Here is a 20,447-nt window from a genome sequence, read left to right as displayed (position 1 = left end):
TAAGAATACAACGCGTTTGTACGTGTCTTGGTTAATATGCAGCACTGGAGTTTCGGCCTTATAGTCTTTTACTAGGGTTTTGGAGAAATAATAAGCTGCATTTACACGCCGAAGTTTTAATTATGCTTGTGAGTAAATGACGTCGAGTTTTCCTAGACCCATCCCTCTGAGGTCCAATCGGTCAAATTTGAAGTTGAGCAATGTGCTGGACGGCGGGAAATTCAAAACTTAGACTAAGAGTAAACAGCCTTTGGATACAAATCAAGGCTAAAAATTTTGCCAGTCTGGCCTCGGTCGTTCAGAAGGTGGTTATTAATGCAATCCACTGGATAAATCACTATCCAGCGGATAAACACTATCAAAACCAATTGAGTTATCCAGTGGATAGTTAACAACTATTCACCAAAGTGGAGGTGGCTAGCGGTACACATCCAACGCTAGGCACCGACACTGAAGTGAATAGTTGTTTTAGTATATACTAAAGCAGTGAGATAATATATATACAGCACAAAAAATTAATTTCGATGCTTTCTTCACTTGTCACGGATGCAAATCGGGACGCCATTTTTTCCCGAGTTGCTCGAAGGTAAATAGCGCAGGATATTCGGAGTTTGACGAGCAAAAACACCCGCGTTCAACGCTATCCACTGTTTTAGTATATACTAATGTGATTTATCCAGTGGATATACCGCTATCCAGCTTTCGAACAACTGGTGCCAAGTGTTTAGCAAACAAAGTTTCAAAATCTGATGGAAAAAAGGAAGTGACTAGCGCTTTAACATGGTTGACCTTCCTTTTACACCAATTAAATCAGGTAAAACTACACGAAACATCCTATAATTACTTGAGAGTTTGCTAAGCACTCAAGAAGCTAGAGTGGCTCTCGGTTATCGCCTCGAATGACTCTTACGCTTCTCTCGTGCATAGCAACCTCCCACGTGCAACATAACTCAATAGTGCACACTGAGCCGTTTACCATTTGTTAAATAAAGAACTTTTTGTCATACTCTCTAAGAAGTTAAAAAATTTAGGGAGCTTTCCAACACGGTCGGTCAAATAATTTTCAAAATCTGAAATTTAGAAGGCCTTTTTGTGGACGTGGCGTGTTGCCATGTTAACCAATATGACGTTATAAGTGCCCTTAAAGTATTATCCAACAATAGAGTTGCAAAGTTATCTATAGTTTGCCCACACTATGAAATATCCTTCTTTGGTATCCTTTATCGTTTCACAAACACTATTGCAACGAAAAACCCTTTCGAGCTTTTAGTTAGCACAAAAAGGTTGAACGTTGAATAAAAAAGAAATAATTTATTTAGCAAAGTACACCCTTGAATTGTTCATGTTTCCATTATTGACCTTATCGGGTACCAAATGGTAAACTTACATCTTATGACAACAAAATCAGACACCATGTGTAAGAATACTCCTTGCAGCAACAATTCAAGAATGCATGAGTAATTTCCTCCATCTTTAACCACCAACGGTTGAAGGGTATCTTCTGGTACGTTCGGAAGGGGGCATCGCACAGTTTGGACCCGGAGGCCATCTTTAAACCATGAAATTCTCTCGAGCTTCAACCAACTTAAGTCCTTTACTCGGGTTACATTGCAAGTAAGCATGATTTCTTCGCCCTTTTTAAGAACGTCAAACCTGGGTAAAGAAACTAGTACTATAGGGATTTCATTGCCTGAAAAAAAAACACAGTAACAAAATTATGAACAGTTATGAACACTTTTTTTTGCATTGCGTAGAGAAGCCTGAAAAGAAATAGAGCGTCGCACCGGTATCGCGAGGTCACGAGTTCAAACCCCGTTGGAGTCCTGAATTTTAAGGTAAAGCTTATACAGCCACTCCAAATGTCCTACACATGTGATGCATCTAAGCCATGCCAGAGTGCTCAAACTAGCCATCACTTGTTGATCCAGCGTTATCACATAGAAAAACTGGCCCTTAGGGAGTCCCACGGAAATGCCACACATTAAATGATTAATCAGCCATGTTGCCAGCATGGTTGTCCTGATAGTGTAGTGGTCATCACACCCGACTAGTGATCAGGGGGACGTGGGTTCAAATCCCGCTCAGGGCAATTACAGTTTTCCCCAGAAGTTGTCCAGTGTTGAGTTTCCTGTAACTTTCTCTCAATTTCTCCTCAACTTGGACTGTGAATCTATTTGCGATCCTCCTGGGGGTGATACGTTGTTGGCTCAAGGGATATATATATATATATATATATATATATATATATTTATATAGCTTTATTAAAAACTGGATCATGGGATAATGCAATTCGAGAGTATTAATCGGTTAACACAATACGTGTTGCTTAATTAGATGTTGAGTAGGATGTTTTGTAAAAAAATAGCATTTCTAATAGGTTAAGAGTTTTACAACCTTAATAACGCATTTTTGAAACAATTTATGTACCCAAGACTTTATAAAAGGCTCTCGTGTAAAAACTTTGTTTAGTTCATACGGCTGAATGGAGTTTAAAGTTTTTTGCCAGAAAATCTCTCTTTCTCGAAAGACTTCTTTCTTTTTGTCAGTGTTTAAATTGTTCTTTTTTATTTTTTCTATGATGGTAATGTTAAAATTATTGTCAAAGTCGTGAGTTCGTGTGTTATGTAAAAAGTGTTGATTGAGTTCGCAGCTACTCACTCCCTTTTTAATATGGTTTCTGCCATTGTTTAACCGTAGGTTAAATACTGTTTCACTTTTGCCAATGTATTGAAGTTTGCAAATGTTGCACTTGGTTATATAAATGATCTATGGCACATAGCAGTCCACTGCATGATGAAGGTTGTGGTCTGGTTGATCTTTTTGCACCAAGTACACTTCGTTTTTTCACATGCTCTACATCCCTTTGATATCAGATTTCGAGGTTCTTGAACGCACAAGTCTGTCTCGAAGACTTTTCGGCCGTCCGTAGGCGACTAAAGGTGGTTTGTTGAATATGAGCGATAGCCTTTCTCTTGATTGGAGAAAGTTCCAATTTTGTTTAGCAATTTCTGCAATAAGTGTAGTGTGGGGGTTGAATGTAGCGACCAGAGGAATTCGGTCTGTTGGTTCACGTTCTTTGTTCTGCAAACATTTCTCTTGAGTCAATCTAAGCACTTTCTGCATTTCGTGGATAACTTTGTATTGTGCATAACCACAAGCTACAAAGAAATCCGAATATTCCATGATTCGTTTCTTCAATGTATCTGTTGAAGAGCATATTCGCCTCAACCTCAAGGCTTGATTGTATGGGATGCTCCCTTTCAGATGAGGCGGATGTGCTGATGTCCAATGGAGGTATGGATGTGTATCAGTTGGTTTCTGATAAACACCTGTGCTGATGTTGCCTTGATTGTCCTTTAGGGCGGTAGTATCAAGGAAATTCACTGAATGTGCAGGGATTTCATGTGTAAACTTGATTGAGGGTACTCACATAGTTAAAGTAATTTATGAAATTAATCAAAGAGTCTTGATCACTTTTTTAGATAAGAAATATATCAAAATACAATAAAAAACGTTCCCTGGCTAAAAATTTGAAAAGGAATATAAGCTTTCGGCTGTCGATCTACAGTCGTCCACGGATGCGCATGTTTCGCAATGTTTCGCATGTTTCGCATGTTTCGCATGTTTCGCAATGTTTGACCCATTAGCACATGTTTTTACATTCTTAACGTGTTTTCATGCGGGTTTCAAAGCAACGGCCAGTTTAACCTATATAACACCAATTCACAATCGGCAAAGGGTATTTTATAAACAATTTTGGGTTGGTGTTCACTAGGTGTCTGAATTTAGGAGAAAGGAATTTTTGTTGAAAAGTCTTAAGGGGCTTATTTACAACTCGAATATCGTGCCTTCGAAGAATTCTTGTTAGGGGTTGCGTAACACCATTGATGAAAGGAAGGACAGCAAAACCGTTAGGCTTCTCTTGAGGCGCAAACCATTTAAAAAACATACCAACCAATTCTTCAGGTGAAGGGATGGCATGTGTGGGTGGTTTGAAAATTTTCCGCTTCAAGATATTGGCAATAACAAAGGAGGTATAGTTGTTGGCTCGTAGATCAAAGATTGATTTCGGTATTTTTCCATTGTGGTGTAGTTGGGAGTTTAATTGCGCGGTGTAGGAGGGTCTCGGCTGTGCTGATCTTGTGGCGTTTGTCGTGGTGAAAAGAAAAGTCTAAATATTTGTCCGTGAGTTGCTTTGCGGTAAACATCAATATTGATCGCGTTATCCTTGCGAGAAACCAAAGTATCCAAGAAGGCGATCTTTTGGTCAGATTCCTCCTCAATAGTGAATGAGATGTGTGGATCGATGGAATTAAGTGTTGTTTGAAAAAAGTTAGCATCTCTTTTGGTGATACAGAAGCTATCATCCACGTAGCGTCTCCGTACTTTATAGGTTGTACTTCAGACGTGTTGATGGCCATTTCTTCGATCGCTTTCATGCACAAGTTCGCCACCACAGGGCTGACGGGGCTACCCATCGTGCAACCACGGATCGGTTTATATATCTTATCATCATAAATAAAGTAATTGTTAGATAAGATGAATTTCAACAGTGAAATGATTTCATTACTGTCTAAGCTCGTGTGTGAAGAAAGTGAGTCGTCCTTAAGTAGTTTTTTTTTTTTAATGTAATCACAGGCTTTGTCTACAGGAATGGCTGTGAATAGTGATACAACATCGAAGGATAGCATAACTTCGTCATCCTGGATGTCAACATTGGAGATTTCTTCAGCAAACTTGGCAGAGTTAGGAACAGAGAAACCATTACTGTTTTGTAAAGGTTACAAGATGTCGGTAAGGAACTTAGAAGTATTGTAGAGAGCTGAGCCAATGGATGAAACAATGGGTCTAACAGGGTTTTCTTGTTTGTGGTGTTTGATTGATCCACGAATGACTGGTGATGTGACATCAGTGAAGTGAAGTTTGCGGTAAGTGGAATCACTGATCTTGTATTGATTCTTCAGGACGAGAAGCCTTTTATTGAGTTCACGTTCAATCTTCTTGAAGGGGGATTTGAGGACTAGTTCATAGGTGTTACGGTCGCTAAGTAGAGAGTCAATTTTGCTGTCGTAATCACATATATCCAGGACAACAAAACAGTTTCCTTTATCAGCTTTCATTAAAATCCTGGTATAAAGCGTACCCAGATTATGATATGGCTTGCCCGCTCTGTTTGGTACACGAATCTTTCTTCAAGTCTTCCCATGTATACGTTTGCAAAGTTGAGTGCGACTCTGGTTCCCATAGCTGTTCCTTTGATTTGAATGTAATGTTCATTACCAAAGGTGAAATTGTTGTGTTTGAGAACTTTCTCGAGGAGACATGATAATGTTTTCGATGATGGCTTATTCTGGTTTGTCTCGCCTAGCTCTTCCTCCACAATAGTGAGTGTGTGTCTATTTGTCGTCTTTGAGTCTATATTCGTGTATAGGCTTGATACGTCTAGTGTTGCTAAATAACACTTTTAGGGTAACTTGCCCCAAGCCCGTATTCGTTTAATGAAGTGTGTGGTGTCTTGTATGCATGACAGTAGCTTTTCCGCTATAGGTCTCAAAAACTCGTCCACATACGCTGATAACTTCTCCGTGTAGCTGTTTACGGAGGAAACTACTCAGTGGTCTACTTGGATTGTTAACTTTGTGTATTTTGGAGAGCATATAGAGCATAGGAGTTCTTGATTGTGCTGGCCTTAAGAGTTTAGCTACTTCTTCTTCTAATTCTCCGTCATCTATAAGTGGATCTACGCATTGGTTTATGAGCTGTTCGTGTTCAGGAGTAAAATCACTCTCTCTACTCTCATGTAATATAATTCATTGTCTAGTTGGCGTTTAGCTTCCTTTACGTAGTCCTTTGCATTCATCATCACCGTAGCTCCGCCTTTGTCTGCTGGGCTTGATGATTATGTCCGTTTTATTGCTTAGTCTATTCAAAGCTGCTCTCTAACGTGTAGGTTCTTACGTTGAAATCGTAGGTCGCGCAAAGTCTCATCAGCGATTTCTTGCCTTAATCTGTCAATATATGTATTAAGGTATGGTTCTCTTGAAGGTCTTAAATAGATCTTGCGCTCCTTTTGGTTCAATTTTTGAAGTATGGGATAGTTGGTATCCAGGGCCGTCTATTAGTTCTTCTAAAGTATGTTCTCAGGAGTGTTATATTCTTTAAGGGTTAGTCTGCGGGCAAAGGCATAAATGTCCTTATTGATGTCATAATTTTTCTGGTGGCGCTGGTGTTAAGCAAAAGTTAAGTCCCTTACGTAGAAGGTTTGTTTCCGACTGCGTATGTTGAATGTCAGATAAGTTTACTGTTCGCCTGTTTAAGATCTTCTCTGTCTGTGTGGAATTATCACGTGTTATTACTTTGGGTTTGTCTTTACTGACTATCCACTTCCGTTCCAATCTCCGTCATATATATATAAATATATATATATATATATATATATATATATATATATATATATATAGTTAGGTGTACGTAAGGAAAAGCGACGAAGAGACAAACTCTTGACGGTTCTGGGCGAAGTTTACTACGACGTTTCGGCCTTCTTCAGGTTAAAAATTAAAAACTAAAAAACTATTTACAATGAGTGCAAATCACAACAACAGCAGCTTATATATACAGAGCAGAAATATTAAAATTAAGGAAACGAAACAAAACAAAGGTCAAAGCAACAAGGTGACATGGATTTGACAATCTAAGACAAATAAAGAACTATAACAAAGGTCTAAACTCCAAGGTGACATAGATTTAACAATCAAAAACAAATAAAGAACTACAGGTGACATATTGATAAAAATGCATCGTATTGGGAAAATGTCAACTCACAACTACTCAATTGTAGTAATTAATGCGGTGTTTCGATCTAGATTCCCGCCTTTTATTAAGACCATGAGGATTAAGGGTAAATAATTGCGCAGTCCAATAGGCCTCCCTAGTGAGTAACAATTGTTCAAGATGCAAAGAATTTTCAAAAGACCTAATTTGTTCGATAATGATGAAGTTGATTTGTGAAATTTCATGTTCAGAGTTATTATAGTGGATAGCCAATTCACAAGTTCTTTTGTTCTTCAGCATGTTCGACTTGTGGTTACGGAATCTTACTTTAAATTCAGTCGAGGTGGAGCCCACATATTGCAGGTTGCATTTGGGACAAGTGGCCAAATAAATAACATTTTGCGATGAACAAGAAAGTTTTTGTTGAATGGAATAATGACGACCAGTAGCTGAACTTTGAAATTTTGAAGCTTGAATTAAATAATTTTTACAAAGATCGCATTTCTTATTGCATTTTGAACAACCCCCATTTTCGTCTCTTGGATTTCTACAAGAGGTTACCTGAAATTTGGATGGCGCTAACAACTCCTTAAGATTTTTAGTTCTACGATAAGCGGGAAAAATTGACTTGGACGGAAAAATTTCTTTGACTTCTGGTGAAGATTGCAATAGATGAAAGTGATTTTTAATGACTTTTTGGATATCTGGCAAAATTGGATTGTAGTCAAGCACCAGTGGAAAAACTTTCTTATCTGGTTTGACCTTTTTGCTCAAAAGTTCAGATCTAGATATACTGAGAGCTTTGTCGAACTGTTTATCGACAAGCTCCGCCGGATAATTTTGAGATTTCAAATATCCTTTGTATTCCTTACACCTATTTTGAAGAAAGTCGTTGGTAGAACAATTGCGTTTAATTCTTAAAGCTACCCCAAAGGGGACTGCTCTTTTGCAATGTGAGGGATGTGAACTCGAAAAAGGTAGATAGAGGTGGCTATCGGTGGGTTTAGCAAAAACATCAGTGCTAATAAACCCGTTACAAAAATGCAACGTGAGATCAAGGACATTCAAATGACTTTCGGAGTAAACCAATTCGAATTTAATAGTAGGGTACAAATCATTGATATAATCAGTGAATTCCAATAATTTAGGTAAACCCTGAGTCCAGAGGTCAAAAATATCGTCCCTGTATCTCCACCAAAGCATAGGTCTCAAGCTACCCTCAAATTTGGCTTTCTCGTCGATGATGCCCATCGCTAGATCTGCATAACTGCACGCGTTTTTCGGTCCCATGGCCGTACCGTGTTTTTGAACAAAGCTCTGACCAGCAAACTGGCAATTATTTACCCTGAGACACATTTCAACGGCTTCAACTAAGCAATCAGTGGAAGGAATGTTATCAGATCTAGAATTAAGTGCCTTTCTAACTGCTGAAATACCTAGATTGTTGTCAATGTTTGGAAACAGTGACACTACATCCCAAGACACAAGGAGGGACCCCTCAGGGAATGGGCCTTTTACATTCAAATCTTCTAATTTGTTGATAAAATCCGTGGAATCCTTCACAAAGGACGGAAGACTCTGTGAAAGAGGTTTGAGGTAGAATTCTGTGAAAGCAGAAAGCCGTTCAATTGCTGTACCGCAACAGGATGTAATAAGCCGAAGTGGGTTGTCACGTTTGTGTGTTTTGACATTCCCAAATGCCACTCCCGGTTTTGGTTCCAGATTTACAACCCACGTAGCAATCTCCTGGCTAATCTGCCCCTCAGAAAACCACTTTCGACTCCATTCCTTAGCCACTTCAAAATGGTCAAGTGTTGGGTCGGAATCTATGCTGTCATAATGCAAATCATTATTAAGCTGCCCTAGTATCTTATTTTGGTATTCTTGTTGACTGAGGACAACGAACCTAGAACCTTTATCTTGAATTCTTATAACATTTTCACTAGATTTAAGAGACCTTAAAGCTAACCTTTCTTCTCTCGTAAGATTGTCGTTGGTAGTTCTTAGATTAGCAGGCTTAAGGATGTCGTTCTTCACATTGTTGAGGAACACTTCTACCTCCGGGAAACTGGATTTTGGAGGCATCCATTGGGAAGCTGATGGAATCGCTGGAAATCGGTCGTCGACCACACAGGGGTTGTCTTCAGCATTTCTACCGTGGAAGAAAACGGCAAGGCGGATTCTCCTTTCAAATTTATCTATGTCATCGGTCACCTTTTGCCAATTGACATCCTTAGGCACAGGACAAAATGCTGGTCCTTTCTTCAGGAGAGAGCGTTCCGCATCTGTTAGTTCAGAAGAAGTTAGATTAATAGGATTCAGGTCCGGCAAGTTGATCTCTGTTGTTACACCCTTGTCGCTACCATCGTCTTCGGCTGGAGCTCCTATATTCCTTTGGGTAATTCTTTCAAACCGCCGCGTTCTTCTTCTCGTGTTGCTAGGTTGTACGGTTCGATCTACTGGTAATGGTTGAAGGGGTGTGGCCAACGAGTACTTATGTCGTGCTTTCTTTTTCAAATCAATCTCCAGTGCTACCATCCGAACACGAAACATCCTATAATTACTTGAGAGTTTGCTAAGCACTCAAGAAGCTAGAGTGGCTCTCGGTTATCGCCTCGAATGACTCTTACGCTTCTCTCGTGCATAGCAACCTCCCACGTGCAACATAACTCAATAGTGCACACTGAGCCGTTTACCATTTGTTAAATAAAGAACTTTTTGTCATACTCTCTAAGAAGTTAAAAAATTTAGGGAGCTTTCCAACACGGTCGGTCAAATAATTTTCAAAATCTGAAATTTAGAAGGCCTTTTTGTGGACGTGGCGTGTTGCCATGTTAACCAATATGACGTTATAAGTGCCCTTAAAGTATTATCCAACAATAGAGTTGCAAAGTTATCTATAGTTTGCCCACACTATGAAATATCCTTCTTTGGTATCCTTTATCGTTTCACAAACACTATTGCAACGAAAAACCCTTTCGAGCTTTTAGTTAGCACAAAAAGGTTGAACGTTGAATAAAAAAGAAATAATTTATTTAGCAAAGTACACCCTTGAATTGTTCATGTTTCCATTATTGACCTTATCGGGTACCAAATGGTAAACTTACATCTTATGACAACAAAATCAGACACCATGTGTAAGAATACTCCTTGCAGCAACAATTCAAGAATGCATGAGTAATTTCCTCCATCTTTAACCACCAACGGTTGAAGGGTATCTTCTGGTACGTTCGGAAGGGGGCATCGCACAGTTTGGACCCGGAGGCCATCTTTAAACCATGAAATTCTCTCGAGCTTCAACCAACTTAAGTCCTTTACTCGGGTTACATTGCAAGTAAGCATGATTTCTTCGCCCTTTTTAAGAACGTCAAACCTGGGTAAAGAAACTAGTACTATAGGGATTTCATTGCCTGAAAAAAAAACACAGTAACAAAATTATGAACAGTTATGAACACTTTTTTTTGCATTGCGTAGAGAAGCCTGAAAAGAAATAGAGCGTCGCACCGGTATCGCGAGGTCACGAGTTCAAACCCCGTTGGAGTCCTGAATTTTAAGGTAAAGCTTATACAGCCACTCCAAATGTCCTACACATGTGATGCATCTAAGCCATGCCAGAGTGCTCAAACTAGCCATCACTTGTTGATCCAGCGTTATCACATAGAAAAACTGGCCCTTAGGGAGTCCCACGGAAATGCCACACATTAAATGATTAATCAGCCATGTTGCCAGCATGGTTGTCCTGATAGTGTAGTGGTCATCACACCCGACTAGTGATCAGGGGGACGTGGGTTCAAATCCCGCTCAGGGCAATTACAGTTTTCCCCAGAAGTTGTCCAGTGTTGAGTTTCCTGTAACTTTCTCTCAATTTCTCCTCAACTTGGACTGTGAATCTATTTGCGATCCTCCTGGGGGTGATACGTTGTTGGCTCAAGGGATATATATATATATATATATATATATATATATTTATATAGCTTTATTAAAAACTGGATCATGGGATAATGCAATTCGAGAGTATTAATCGGTTAACACAATACGTGTTGCTTAATTAGATGTTGAGTAGGATGTTTTGTAAAAAAATAGCATTTCTAATAGGTTAAGAGTTTTACAACCTTAATAACGCATTTTTGAAACAATTTATGTACCCAAGACTTTATAAAAGGCTCTCGTGTAAAAACTTTGTTTAGTTCATACGGCTGAATGGAGTTTAAAGTTTTTTGCCAGAAAATCTCTCTTTCTCGAAAGACTTCTTTCTTTTTGTCAGTGTTTAAATTGTTCTTTTTTATTTTTTCTATGATGGTAATGTTAAAATTATTGTCAAAGTCGTGAGTTCGTGTGTTATGTAAAAAGTGTTGATTGAGTTCGCAGCTACTCACTCCCTTTTTAATATGGTTTCTGCCATTGTTTAACCGTAGGTTAAATACTGTTTCACTTTTGCCAATGTATTGAAGTTTGCAAATGTTGCACTTGGTTATATAAATGATCTATGGCACATAGCAGTCCACTGCATGATGAAGGTTGTGGTCTGGTTGATCTTTTTGCACCAAGTACACTTCGTTTTTTCACATGCTCTACATCCCTTTGATATCAGATTTCGAGGTTCTTGAACGCACAAGTCTGTCTCGAAGACTTTTCGGCCGTCCGTAGGCGACTAAAGGTGGTTTGTTGAATATGAGCGATAGCCTTTCTCTTGATTGGAGAAAGTTCCAATTTTGTTTAGCAATTTCTGCAATAAGTGTAGTGTGGGGGTTGAATGTAGCGACCAGAGGAATTCGGTCTGTTGGTTCACGTTCTTTGTTCTGCAAACATTTCTCTTGAGTCAATCTAAGCACTTTCTGCATTTCGTGGATAACTTTGTATTGTGCATAACCACAAGCTACAAAGAAATCCGAATATTCCATGATTCGTTTCTTCAATGTATCTGTTGAAGAGCATATTCGCCTCAACCTCAAGGCTTGATTGTATGGGATGCTCCCTTTCAGATGAGGCGGATGTGCTGATGTCCAATGGAGGTATGGATGTGTATCAGTTGGTTTCTGATAAACACCTGTGCTGATGTTGCCTTGATTGTCCTTTAGGGCGGTAGTATCAAGGAAATTCACTGAATGTGCAGGGATTTCATGTGTAAACTTGATTGAGGGTACTCACATAGTTAAAGTAATTTATGAAATTAATCAAAGAGTCTTGATCACTTTTTTAGATAAGAAATATATCAAAATACAATAAAAAACGTTCCCTGGCTAAAAATTTGAAAAGGAATATAAGCTTTCGGCTGTCGATCTACAGTCGTCCACGGATGCGCATGTTTCGCAATGTTTCGCATGTTTCGCATGTTTCGCATGTTTCGCAATGTTTGACCCATTAGCACATGTTTTTACATTCTTAACGTGTTTTCATGCGGGTTTCAAAGCAACGGCCAGTTTAACCTATATAACACCAATTCACAATCGGCAAAGGGTATTTTATAAACAATTTTGGGTTGGTGTTCACTAGGTGTCTGAATTTAGGAGAAAGGAATTTTTGTTGAAAAGTCTTAAGGGGCTTATTTACAACTCGAATATCGTGCCTTCGAAGAATTCTTGTTAGGGGTTGCGTAACACCATTGATGAAAGGAAGGACAGCAAAACCGTTAGGCTTCTCTTGAGGCGCAAACCATTTAAAAAACATACCAACCAATTCTTCAGGTGAAGGGATGGCATGTGTGGGTGGTTTGAAAATTTTCCGCTTCAAGATATTGGCAATAACAAAGGAGGTATAGTTGTTGGCTCGTAGATCAAAGATTGATTTCGGTATTTTTCCATTGTGGTGTAGTTGGGAGTTTAATTGCGCGGTGTAGGAGGGTCTCGGCTGTGCTGATCTTGTGGCGTTTGTCGTGGTGAAAAGAAAAGTCTAAATATTTGTCCGTGAGTTGCTTTGCGGTAAACATCAATATTGATCGCGTTATCCTTGCGAGAAACCAAAGTATCCAAGAAGGCGATCTTTTGGTCAGATTCCTCCTCAATAGTGAATGAGATGTGTGGATCGATGGAATTAAGTGTTGTTTGAAAAAAGTTAGCATCTCTTTTGGTGATACAGAAGCTATCATCCACGTAGCGTCTCCGTACTTTATAGGTTGTACTTCAGACGTGTTGATGGCCATTTCTTCGATCGCTTTCATGCACAAGTTCGCCACCACAGGGCTGACGGGGCTACCCATCGTGCAACCACGGATCGGTTTATATATCTTATCATCATAAATAAAGTAATTGTTAGATAAGATGAATTTCAACAGTGAAATGATTTCATTACTGTCTAAGCTCGTGTGTGAAGAAAGTGAGTCGTCCTTAAGTAGTTTTTTTTTTTTAATGTAATCACAGGCTTTGTCTACAGGAATGGCTGTGAATAGTGATACAACATCGAAGGATAGCATAACTTCGTCATCCTGGATGTCAACATTGGAGATTTCTTCAGCAAACTTGGCAGAGTTAGGAACAGAGAAACCATTACTGTTTTGTAAAGGTTACAAGATGTCGGTAAGGAACTTAGAAGTATTGTAGAGAGCTGAGCCAATGGATGAAACAATGGGTCTAACAGGGTTTTCTTGTTTGTGGTGTTTGATTGATCCACGAATGACTGGTGATGTGACATCAGTGAAGTGAAGTTTGCGGTAAGTGGAATCACTGATCTTGTATTGATTCTTCAGGACGAGAAGCCTTTTATTGAGTTCACGTTCAATCTTCTTGAAGGGGGATTTGAGGACTAGTTCATAGGTGTTACGGTCGCTAAGTAGAGAGTCAATTTTGCTGTCGTAATCACATATATCCAGGACAACAAAACAGTTTCCTTTATCAGCTTTCATTAAAATCCTGGTATAAAGCGTACCCAGATTATGATATGGCTTGCCCGCTCTGTTTGGTACACGAATCTTTCTTCAAGTCTTCCCATGTATACGTTTGCAAAGTTGAGTGCGACTCTGGTTCCCATAGCTGTTCCTTTGATTTGAATGTAATGTTCATTACCAAAGGTGAAATTGTTGTGTTTGAGAACTTTCTCGAGGAGACATGATAATGTTTTCGATGATGGCTTATTCTGGTTTGTCTCGCCTAGCTCTTCCTCCACAATAGTGAGTGTGTGTCTATTTGTCGTCTTTGAGTCTATATTCGTGTATAGGCTTGATACGTCTAGTGTTGCTAAATAACACTTTTAGGGTAACTTGCCCCAAGCCCGTATTCGTTTAATGAAGTGTGTGGTGTCTTGTATGCATGACAGTAGCTTTTCCGCTATAGGTCTCAAAAACTCGTCCACATACGCTGATAACTTCTCCGTGTAGCTGTTTACGGAGGAAACTACTCAGTGGTCTACTTGGATTGTTAACTTTGTGTATTTTGGAGAGCATATAGAGCATAGGAGTTCTTGATTGTGCTGGCCTTAAGAGTTTAGCTACTTCTTCTTCTAATTCTCCGTCATCTATAAGTGGATCTACGCATTGGTTTATGAGCTGTTCGTGTTCAGGAGTAAAATCACTCTCTCTACTCTCATGTAATATAATTCATTGTCTAGTTGGCGTTTAGCTTCCTTTACGTAGTCCTTTGCATTCATCATCACCGTAGCTCCGCCTTTGTCTGCTGGGCTTGATGATTATGTCCGTTTTATTGCTTAGTCTATTCAAAGCTGCTCTCTAACGTGTAGGTTCTTACGTTGAAATCGTAGGTCGCGCAAAGTCTCATCAGCGATTTCTTGCCTTAATCTGTCAATATATGTATTAAGGTATGGTTCTCTTGAAGGTCTTAAATAGATCTTGCGCTCCTTTTGGTTCAATTTTTGAAGTATGGGATAGTTGGTATCCAGGGCCGTCTATTAGTTCTTCTAAAGTATGTTCTCAGGAGTGTTATATTCTTTAAGGGTTAGTCTGCGGGCAAAGGCATAAATGTCCTTATTGATGTCATAATTTTTCTGGTGGCGCTGGTGTTAAGCAAAAGTTAAGTCCCTTACGTAGAAGGTTTGTTTCCGACTGCGTATGTTGAATGTCAGATAAGTTTACTGTTCGCCTGTTTAAGATCTTCTCTGTCTGTGTGGAATTATCACGTGTTATTACTTTGGGTTTGTCTTTACTGACTATCCACTTCCGTTCCAATCTCCGTCATATATATATATATATATATATATATATATATATATATATATATATATATATATATATATATATAGTTAGGTGTACGTAAGGAAAAGCGACGAAGAGACAAACTCTTGACGGTTCTGGGCGAAGTTTACTACGACGTTTCGGCCTTCTTCAGGTTAAAAATTAAAAACTAAAAAACTATTTACAATGAGTGCAAATCACAACAACAGCAGCTTATATATACAGAGCAGAAATATTAAAATTAAGGAAACGAAACAAAACAAAGGTCAAAGCAACAAGGTGACATGGATTTGACAATCTAAGACAAATAAAGAACTATAACAAAGGTCTAAACTCCAAGGTGACATAGATTTAACAATCAAAAACAAATAAAGAACTACAGGTGACATATTGATAAAAATGCATCGTATTGGGAAAATGTCAACTCACAACTACTCAATTGTAGTAATTAATGCGGTGTTTCGATCTAGATTCCCGCCTTTTATTAAGACCATGAGGATTAAGGGTAAATAATTGCGCAGTCCAATAGGCCTCCCTAGTGAGTAACAATTGTTCAAGATGCAAAGAATTTTCAAAAGACCTAATTTGTTCGATAATGATGAAGTTGATTTGTGAAATTTCATGTTCAGAGTTATTATAGTGGATAGCCAATTCACAAGTTCTTTTGTTCTTCAGCATGTTCGACTTGTGGTTACGGAATCTTACTTTAAATTCAGTCGAGGTGGAGCCCACATATTGCAGGTTGCATTTGGGACAAGTGGCCAAATAAATAACATTTTGCGATGAACAAGAAAGTTTTTGTTGAATGGAATAATGACGACCAGTAGCTGAACTTTGAAATTTTGAAGCTTGAATTAAATAATTTTTACAAAGATCGCATTTCTTATTGCATTTTGAACAACCCCCATTTTCGTCTCTTGGATTTCTACAAGAGGTTACCTGAAATTTGGATGGCGCTAACAACTCCTTAAGATTTTTAGTTCTACGATAAGCGGGAAAAATTGACTTGGACGGAAAAATTTCTTTGACTTCTGGTGAAGATTGCAATAGATGAAAGTGATTTTTAATGACTTTTTGGATATCTGGCAAAATTGGATTGTAGTCAAGCACCAGTGGAAAAACTTTCTTATCTGGTTTGACCTTTTTGCTCAAAAGTTCAGATCTAGATATACTGAGAGCTTTGTCGAACTGTTTATCGACAAGCTCCGCCGGATAATTTTGAGATTTCAAATATCCTTTGTATTCCTTACACCTATTTTGAAGAAAGTCGTTGGTAGAACAATTGCGTTTAATTCTTAAAGCTACCCCAAAGGGGACTGCTCTTTTGCAATGTGAGGGATGTGAACTCGAAAAAGGTAGATAGAGGTGGCTATCGGTGGGTTTAGCAAAAACATCAGTGCTAATAAACCCGTTACAAAAATGCAACGTGAGATCAAGGACATTCAAATGACTTTCGGAGTAAACCAATTCGAATTTAATAGTAGGGTACAAATCATTGATATAATCAGTGAATTCCAATAATTTAGGTAAACCCTGAGTCCAGAGGTCAAAAATATCGTCCCTGTATCTCCACCAAAGCATAGGTCTCAAGCTACCCTCAAATTTGGCTTTCTCGTCGATGATGCCCATCGCTAGATCTGCATAACTGCACGCGTTTTTCGGTCCCATGGCCGTACCGTGTTTTTGAACAAAGCTCTGACCAGCAAACTGGCAATTATTTACCCTGAGACACATTTCAACGGCCTCAACTAAGCAATCAGTGGAAGGAATGTTATCAGATCTAGAATTAAGTGCCTTTCTAACTGCTGAAATACCTAGATTGTTGTCAATGTTTGGAAACAGTGACACTACATCCCAAGACACAAGGAGGGACCCCTCAGGGAATGGGCCTTTTACATTCAAATCTTCTAATTTGTTGATAAAATCCGTGGAATCCTTCACAAAGGACGGAAGACTCTGTGAAAGAGGTTTGAGGTAGAATTCTGTGAAAGCAGAAAGCCGTTCAATTGCTGTACCGCAACAGGATGTAATAAGCCGAAGTGGGTTGTCACGTTTGTGTGTTTTGACATTCCCAAATGCCACTCCCGGTTTTGGTTCCAGATTTACAACCCACGTAGCAATCTCCTGGCTAATCTGCCCCTCAGAAAACCACTTTCGACTCCATTCCTTAACCACTTCAAAATGGTCAAGTGTTGGGTCGGAATCTATGCTGTCATAATGCAAATCATTATTAAGCTGCCCTAGTATCTTATTTTGGTATTCTTGTTGACTGAGGACAACGAACCTAGAACCTTTATCTTGAATTCTTATAACATTTTCACTAGATTTAAGAGACCTTAAAGCTAACCTTTCTTCTCTCGTAAGATTGTCGTTGGTAGTTCTTAGATTAGCAGGCTTAAGGATGTCGTTCTTCACATTGTTGAGGAACACTTCTACCTCCGGGAAACTGGATTTTGGAGGCATCCATTGGGAAGCTGATGGAATCGCTGGAAATCGGTCGTCGACCACACAGGGGTTGTCTTCAGCATTTCTACCGTGGAAGAAAACGGCAAGGCGGATTCTCCTTTCAAATTTATCTATGTCATCGGTCACCTTTTGCCAATTGACATCCTTAGGCACAGGACAAAATGCTGGTCCTTTCTTCAGGAGAGAGCGTTCCGCATCTGTTAGTTCAGAAGAAGTTAGATTAATAGGATTCAGGTCCGGCAAGTTGATCTCTGTTGTTACACCCTTGTCGCTACCATCGTCTTCGGCTGGAGCTCCTATATTCCTTTGGGTAATTCTTTCAAACCGCCGCGTTCTTCTTCTCGTGTTGCTAGGTTTTACGGTTCGATCTACTGGTAATGGTTGAAGGGGTGTGGCCAACGAGTACTTATGTCGTGCTTTCTTTTTCAAATCAATCTCCAGTGCTACCATCCGTTCTTTAACCTGTTTCCAAATGGTTTTAACAGCAGTTAACCGCGCACCGGTGGCTCAGTTGGTTAAGCACCGGGCTGTCACGCGGGAGGTCGTGAGTTCAACTCCGGCCGGACCAACACTCAGGGTCTTTAAATAACTGAGGAGAAAGTGCTGTCTTTGTAATGACATCTGCAAATGATTAGACTTTCAAGTCTTCTCGGATAAGGACAATAAACCGGAGGTCCCGTCTCACAAACCTTGTTCACATATAACTCTGTGGGACGTTAAAGAACTCACACACTATTCGAAAAGAGTAGGGGACGTGGTTCCCGGTGTTGTGGTCTATCTTCATCACTTACATCATCACTCATCATGGGTTGGGAGGGTTCAGTGGGCTCATAAATGGACTGATAGCGGCTGCCATCGGCGCCCTTAGTATGCTGATGTCCGAGCCCACTGCAAAAATGCTATGTAAATAGGACACGTATGTTTGTCCTATCAATCAATCGCGACATTACTTACTTACAGTTTCCTCATAATCACGAAGGAGGTGATCGCGCTGGATATGAAGTTCCCTCTGAAGGGCTTTGGTCTTAGACAAGGCTGCCGCAGAAATGTCCTTTAAGATGTTGAGGGAAGCATTGTGTAAATGCTGCTTACAAGAGTCTTGTAGATTGTCATTTTCCTTGACCAACTGAAGTTCAAATGCTAACATAAGACCTCTAGGAATACGGTTATGCTGGATGCAGCGGAACAAAAAATTACTGTGGTGCTTGTAACGAACAAGTTTGTGCCAAGTGTTGTACAAGGAAGCAGGTATACCAGACAACAGAGCCATCGGATCTAATGTTTGCTGGTCAGAGCTTTGTTCAAAAACACGGTACGGCCATGGGACCGAAAAACGCGTGCAGTTATGCAGATCTAGCGATGGGCATCATCGACGAGAAAGCCAAATTTGAGGGTAGCTTGAGACCTATGCTTTGGTGGAGATACAGGGACGATATTTTTGACCTCTGGACTCAGGGTTTACCTAAATTATTGGAATTCACTGATTATATCAATGATTTGTACCCTACTATTAAATTCGAATTGGTTTACTCCGAAAGTCATTTGAATGTCCTTGATCTCACGTTGCATTTTTGTAACGGGTTTATTAGCACTGATGTTTATGCTAAACCCACCGATAGCCACCTCTATCTACCTTTTTCGAGTTCACATCCCTCACATTGCAAAAGAGCAGTCCCCTTTGGGGTAGCTTTAAGAATCAAACGCAATTGTTCTACCAACGACTTTCTTCAAAATAGGTGTAAGGAATACAAAGGATATTTGAAATCTCAAAATTATCCGGCGGAGCTTGTCGATAAACAGTTCGACAAAGCTCTCAGTATATCTAGATCTGAACTTTTGAGCAAAAAGGTCAAACCAGATAAGAAAGTTTTTCCACTGGTGCTTGACTACAATCCAATTTTGCCAGATATCCAAAAAGTCATTAAAAATCACTTTCATCTATTGCAATCTTCACCAGAAGTCAAAGAAATTTTTCCGTCCAAGTCAATTTTTCCCGCTTATCGTAGAATTAAAAACCTAAAGAGTTGTTAGCGCCATCCAAATTTCAGGTAACCTCTTGTAGAAATCCAAGAGACGAAAATGGGGGTTGTTCAAAATGCAATAAGAAATGCGATCTTTGTAAAAATTATTTAATTCAAGCTTCAAAATTTCAAAGTTCAGCTACTGGTCGTCATTATTCCATTCAACAAAAACTTTCTTGTTCATCGCAAAATGTTAATTATTTGGCCACTTGTGCCAAATGCAACCTGCAATATGTGGGCTCCACCTCGACTGAATTTAAAGTAAGATTCCGTAACCACAAGTCGAACATGCTGAAGAACAAAAGAACTTGTGAATTGGCTATCCACTATAATAATTCTGAACATGAAATTTCACAAATCAACTTCATCATTATCGAACAAATTAGGTCTTTTGAAAATTCTTTGCATCTTGAACAATTGTTACTCACTAGGGAGGCCTATTGGACTGCGCAATTATTTACCCTTAATCCTCATGGTCTTAATAAAAGGCGGGAATCTAGATCGAAACACCGCATTAATTACTACAATTGAGTAGTTGTGAGTTGACATTTCCCCAATACGATGCATTTTTATCAATATGTCACCTATAGTTCTTTATTTGTTTTTGATTGTTAAATCTATGTCACCTTGGAGTTTAGACCTTTGTTATAGTTCTTTATTTGTCTTTGATTGTCAAATCCATGTCACCTTGTTGCTTTGACCTTTGTTTTGTTTCGTTTCCTTAATTTTAATATTTCTGCTCTATATATATAAGCTGCTGTTGTTGTGATTTGCACTCATTGTAAATAGTTTTTTAGTTTTTAATTTTTAACCTGAAGAAGGCCGAACGGCCGAGACGTCGTAGTAAACTTCGCCCAGAACACTCAAGACTTTTCGTCGCTTTTCCTTACGTACACTTAACTACAAATTCGCGTCGAGACATTGTATCCTGTGGATCCTCTTACTGGGAGTTCATCGTTAGGTCAACCAACCGTACACTGCTTATATATATATATATATATATATATATATATATATATATATATATATATATATATATATATATATATATATAGTCAGTGAAGTAGATC

At 39.1% G+C, this 20,447-nt stretch overlaps 2 protein-coding genes, 2 non-coding genes and 2 pseudogenes across 4 annotated transcripts in view; 2 read left to right on the top strand and 4 right to left on the bottom strand.

The window, feature by feature from the left end:
• LOC137987850 (adhesion G protein-coupled receptor B1-like) overlaps positions 1-8,850 on the bottom strand; it is a 28,361-nt gene extending 19,511 nt beyond the window's left edge. The window contains exons 1-2 of the mRNA XM_068833932.1: positions 8,741-8,850; positions 1,388-1,690 (exon numbers count right to left, since the gene is read on the bottom strand). Coding sequence (XP_068690033.1) covers positions 1,388-1,622 — 235 coding nt within the window. The 5' untranslated portion in view covers positions 1,623-1,690; positions 8,741-8,850. The remainder of the gene's footprint in view (positions 1-1,387; positions 1,691-8,740) is intronic.
• Positions 2,017-2,089, top strand: Trnat-agu (transfer RNA threonine (anticodon AGU)). The gene has a single exon. It is a non-coding gene; the product is annotated as a tRNA-Thr (tRNA).
• Positions 2,371-3,123, bottom strand: LOC137987852 (uncharacterized; annotated as a pseudogene).
• Positions 5,149-20,447, bottom strand: part of LOC137987851 (uncharacterized) — a 32,072-nt gene continuing 16,773 nt past the window's right edge. Inside the window, exons 4-6 of the mRNA XM_068833933.1 lie at positions 9,879-10,181; positions 8,116-9,056; positions 5,149-5,253 (exon numbers count right to left, since the gene is read on the bottom strand). Of these exons, the coding sequence (XP_068690034.1) occupies positions 5,149-5,253; positions 8,116-9,056; positions 9,879-10,181 (1,349 nt within the window). The remainder of the gene's footprint in view (positions 5,254-8,115; positions 9,057-9,878; positions 10,182-20,447) is intronic.
• Trnat-agu (transfer RNA threonine (anticodon AGU)) lies at positions 10,508-10,580 on the top strand. The gene has a single exon. It is a non-coding gene; the product is annotated as a tRNA-Thr (tRNA).
• On the bottom strand, positions 10,860-11,612 carry LOC137987849 (uncharacterized; annotated as a pseudogene).

This window comes from Montipora foliosa, unplaced genomic scaffold (genome assembly GCF_036669935.1).
Source record: "Montipora foliosa isolate CH-2021 unplaced genomic scaffold, ASM3666993v2 scaffold_392, whole genome shotgun sequence".
Classification (NCBI taxonomy): domain Eukaryota; kingdom Metazoa; phylum Cnidaria; class Anthozoa; order Scleractinia; family Acroporidae; genus Montipora; species Montipora foliosa.
This window is presented reverse-complemented; position numbering and strand designations above follow the sequence as displayed.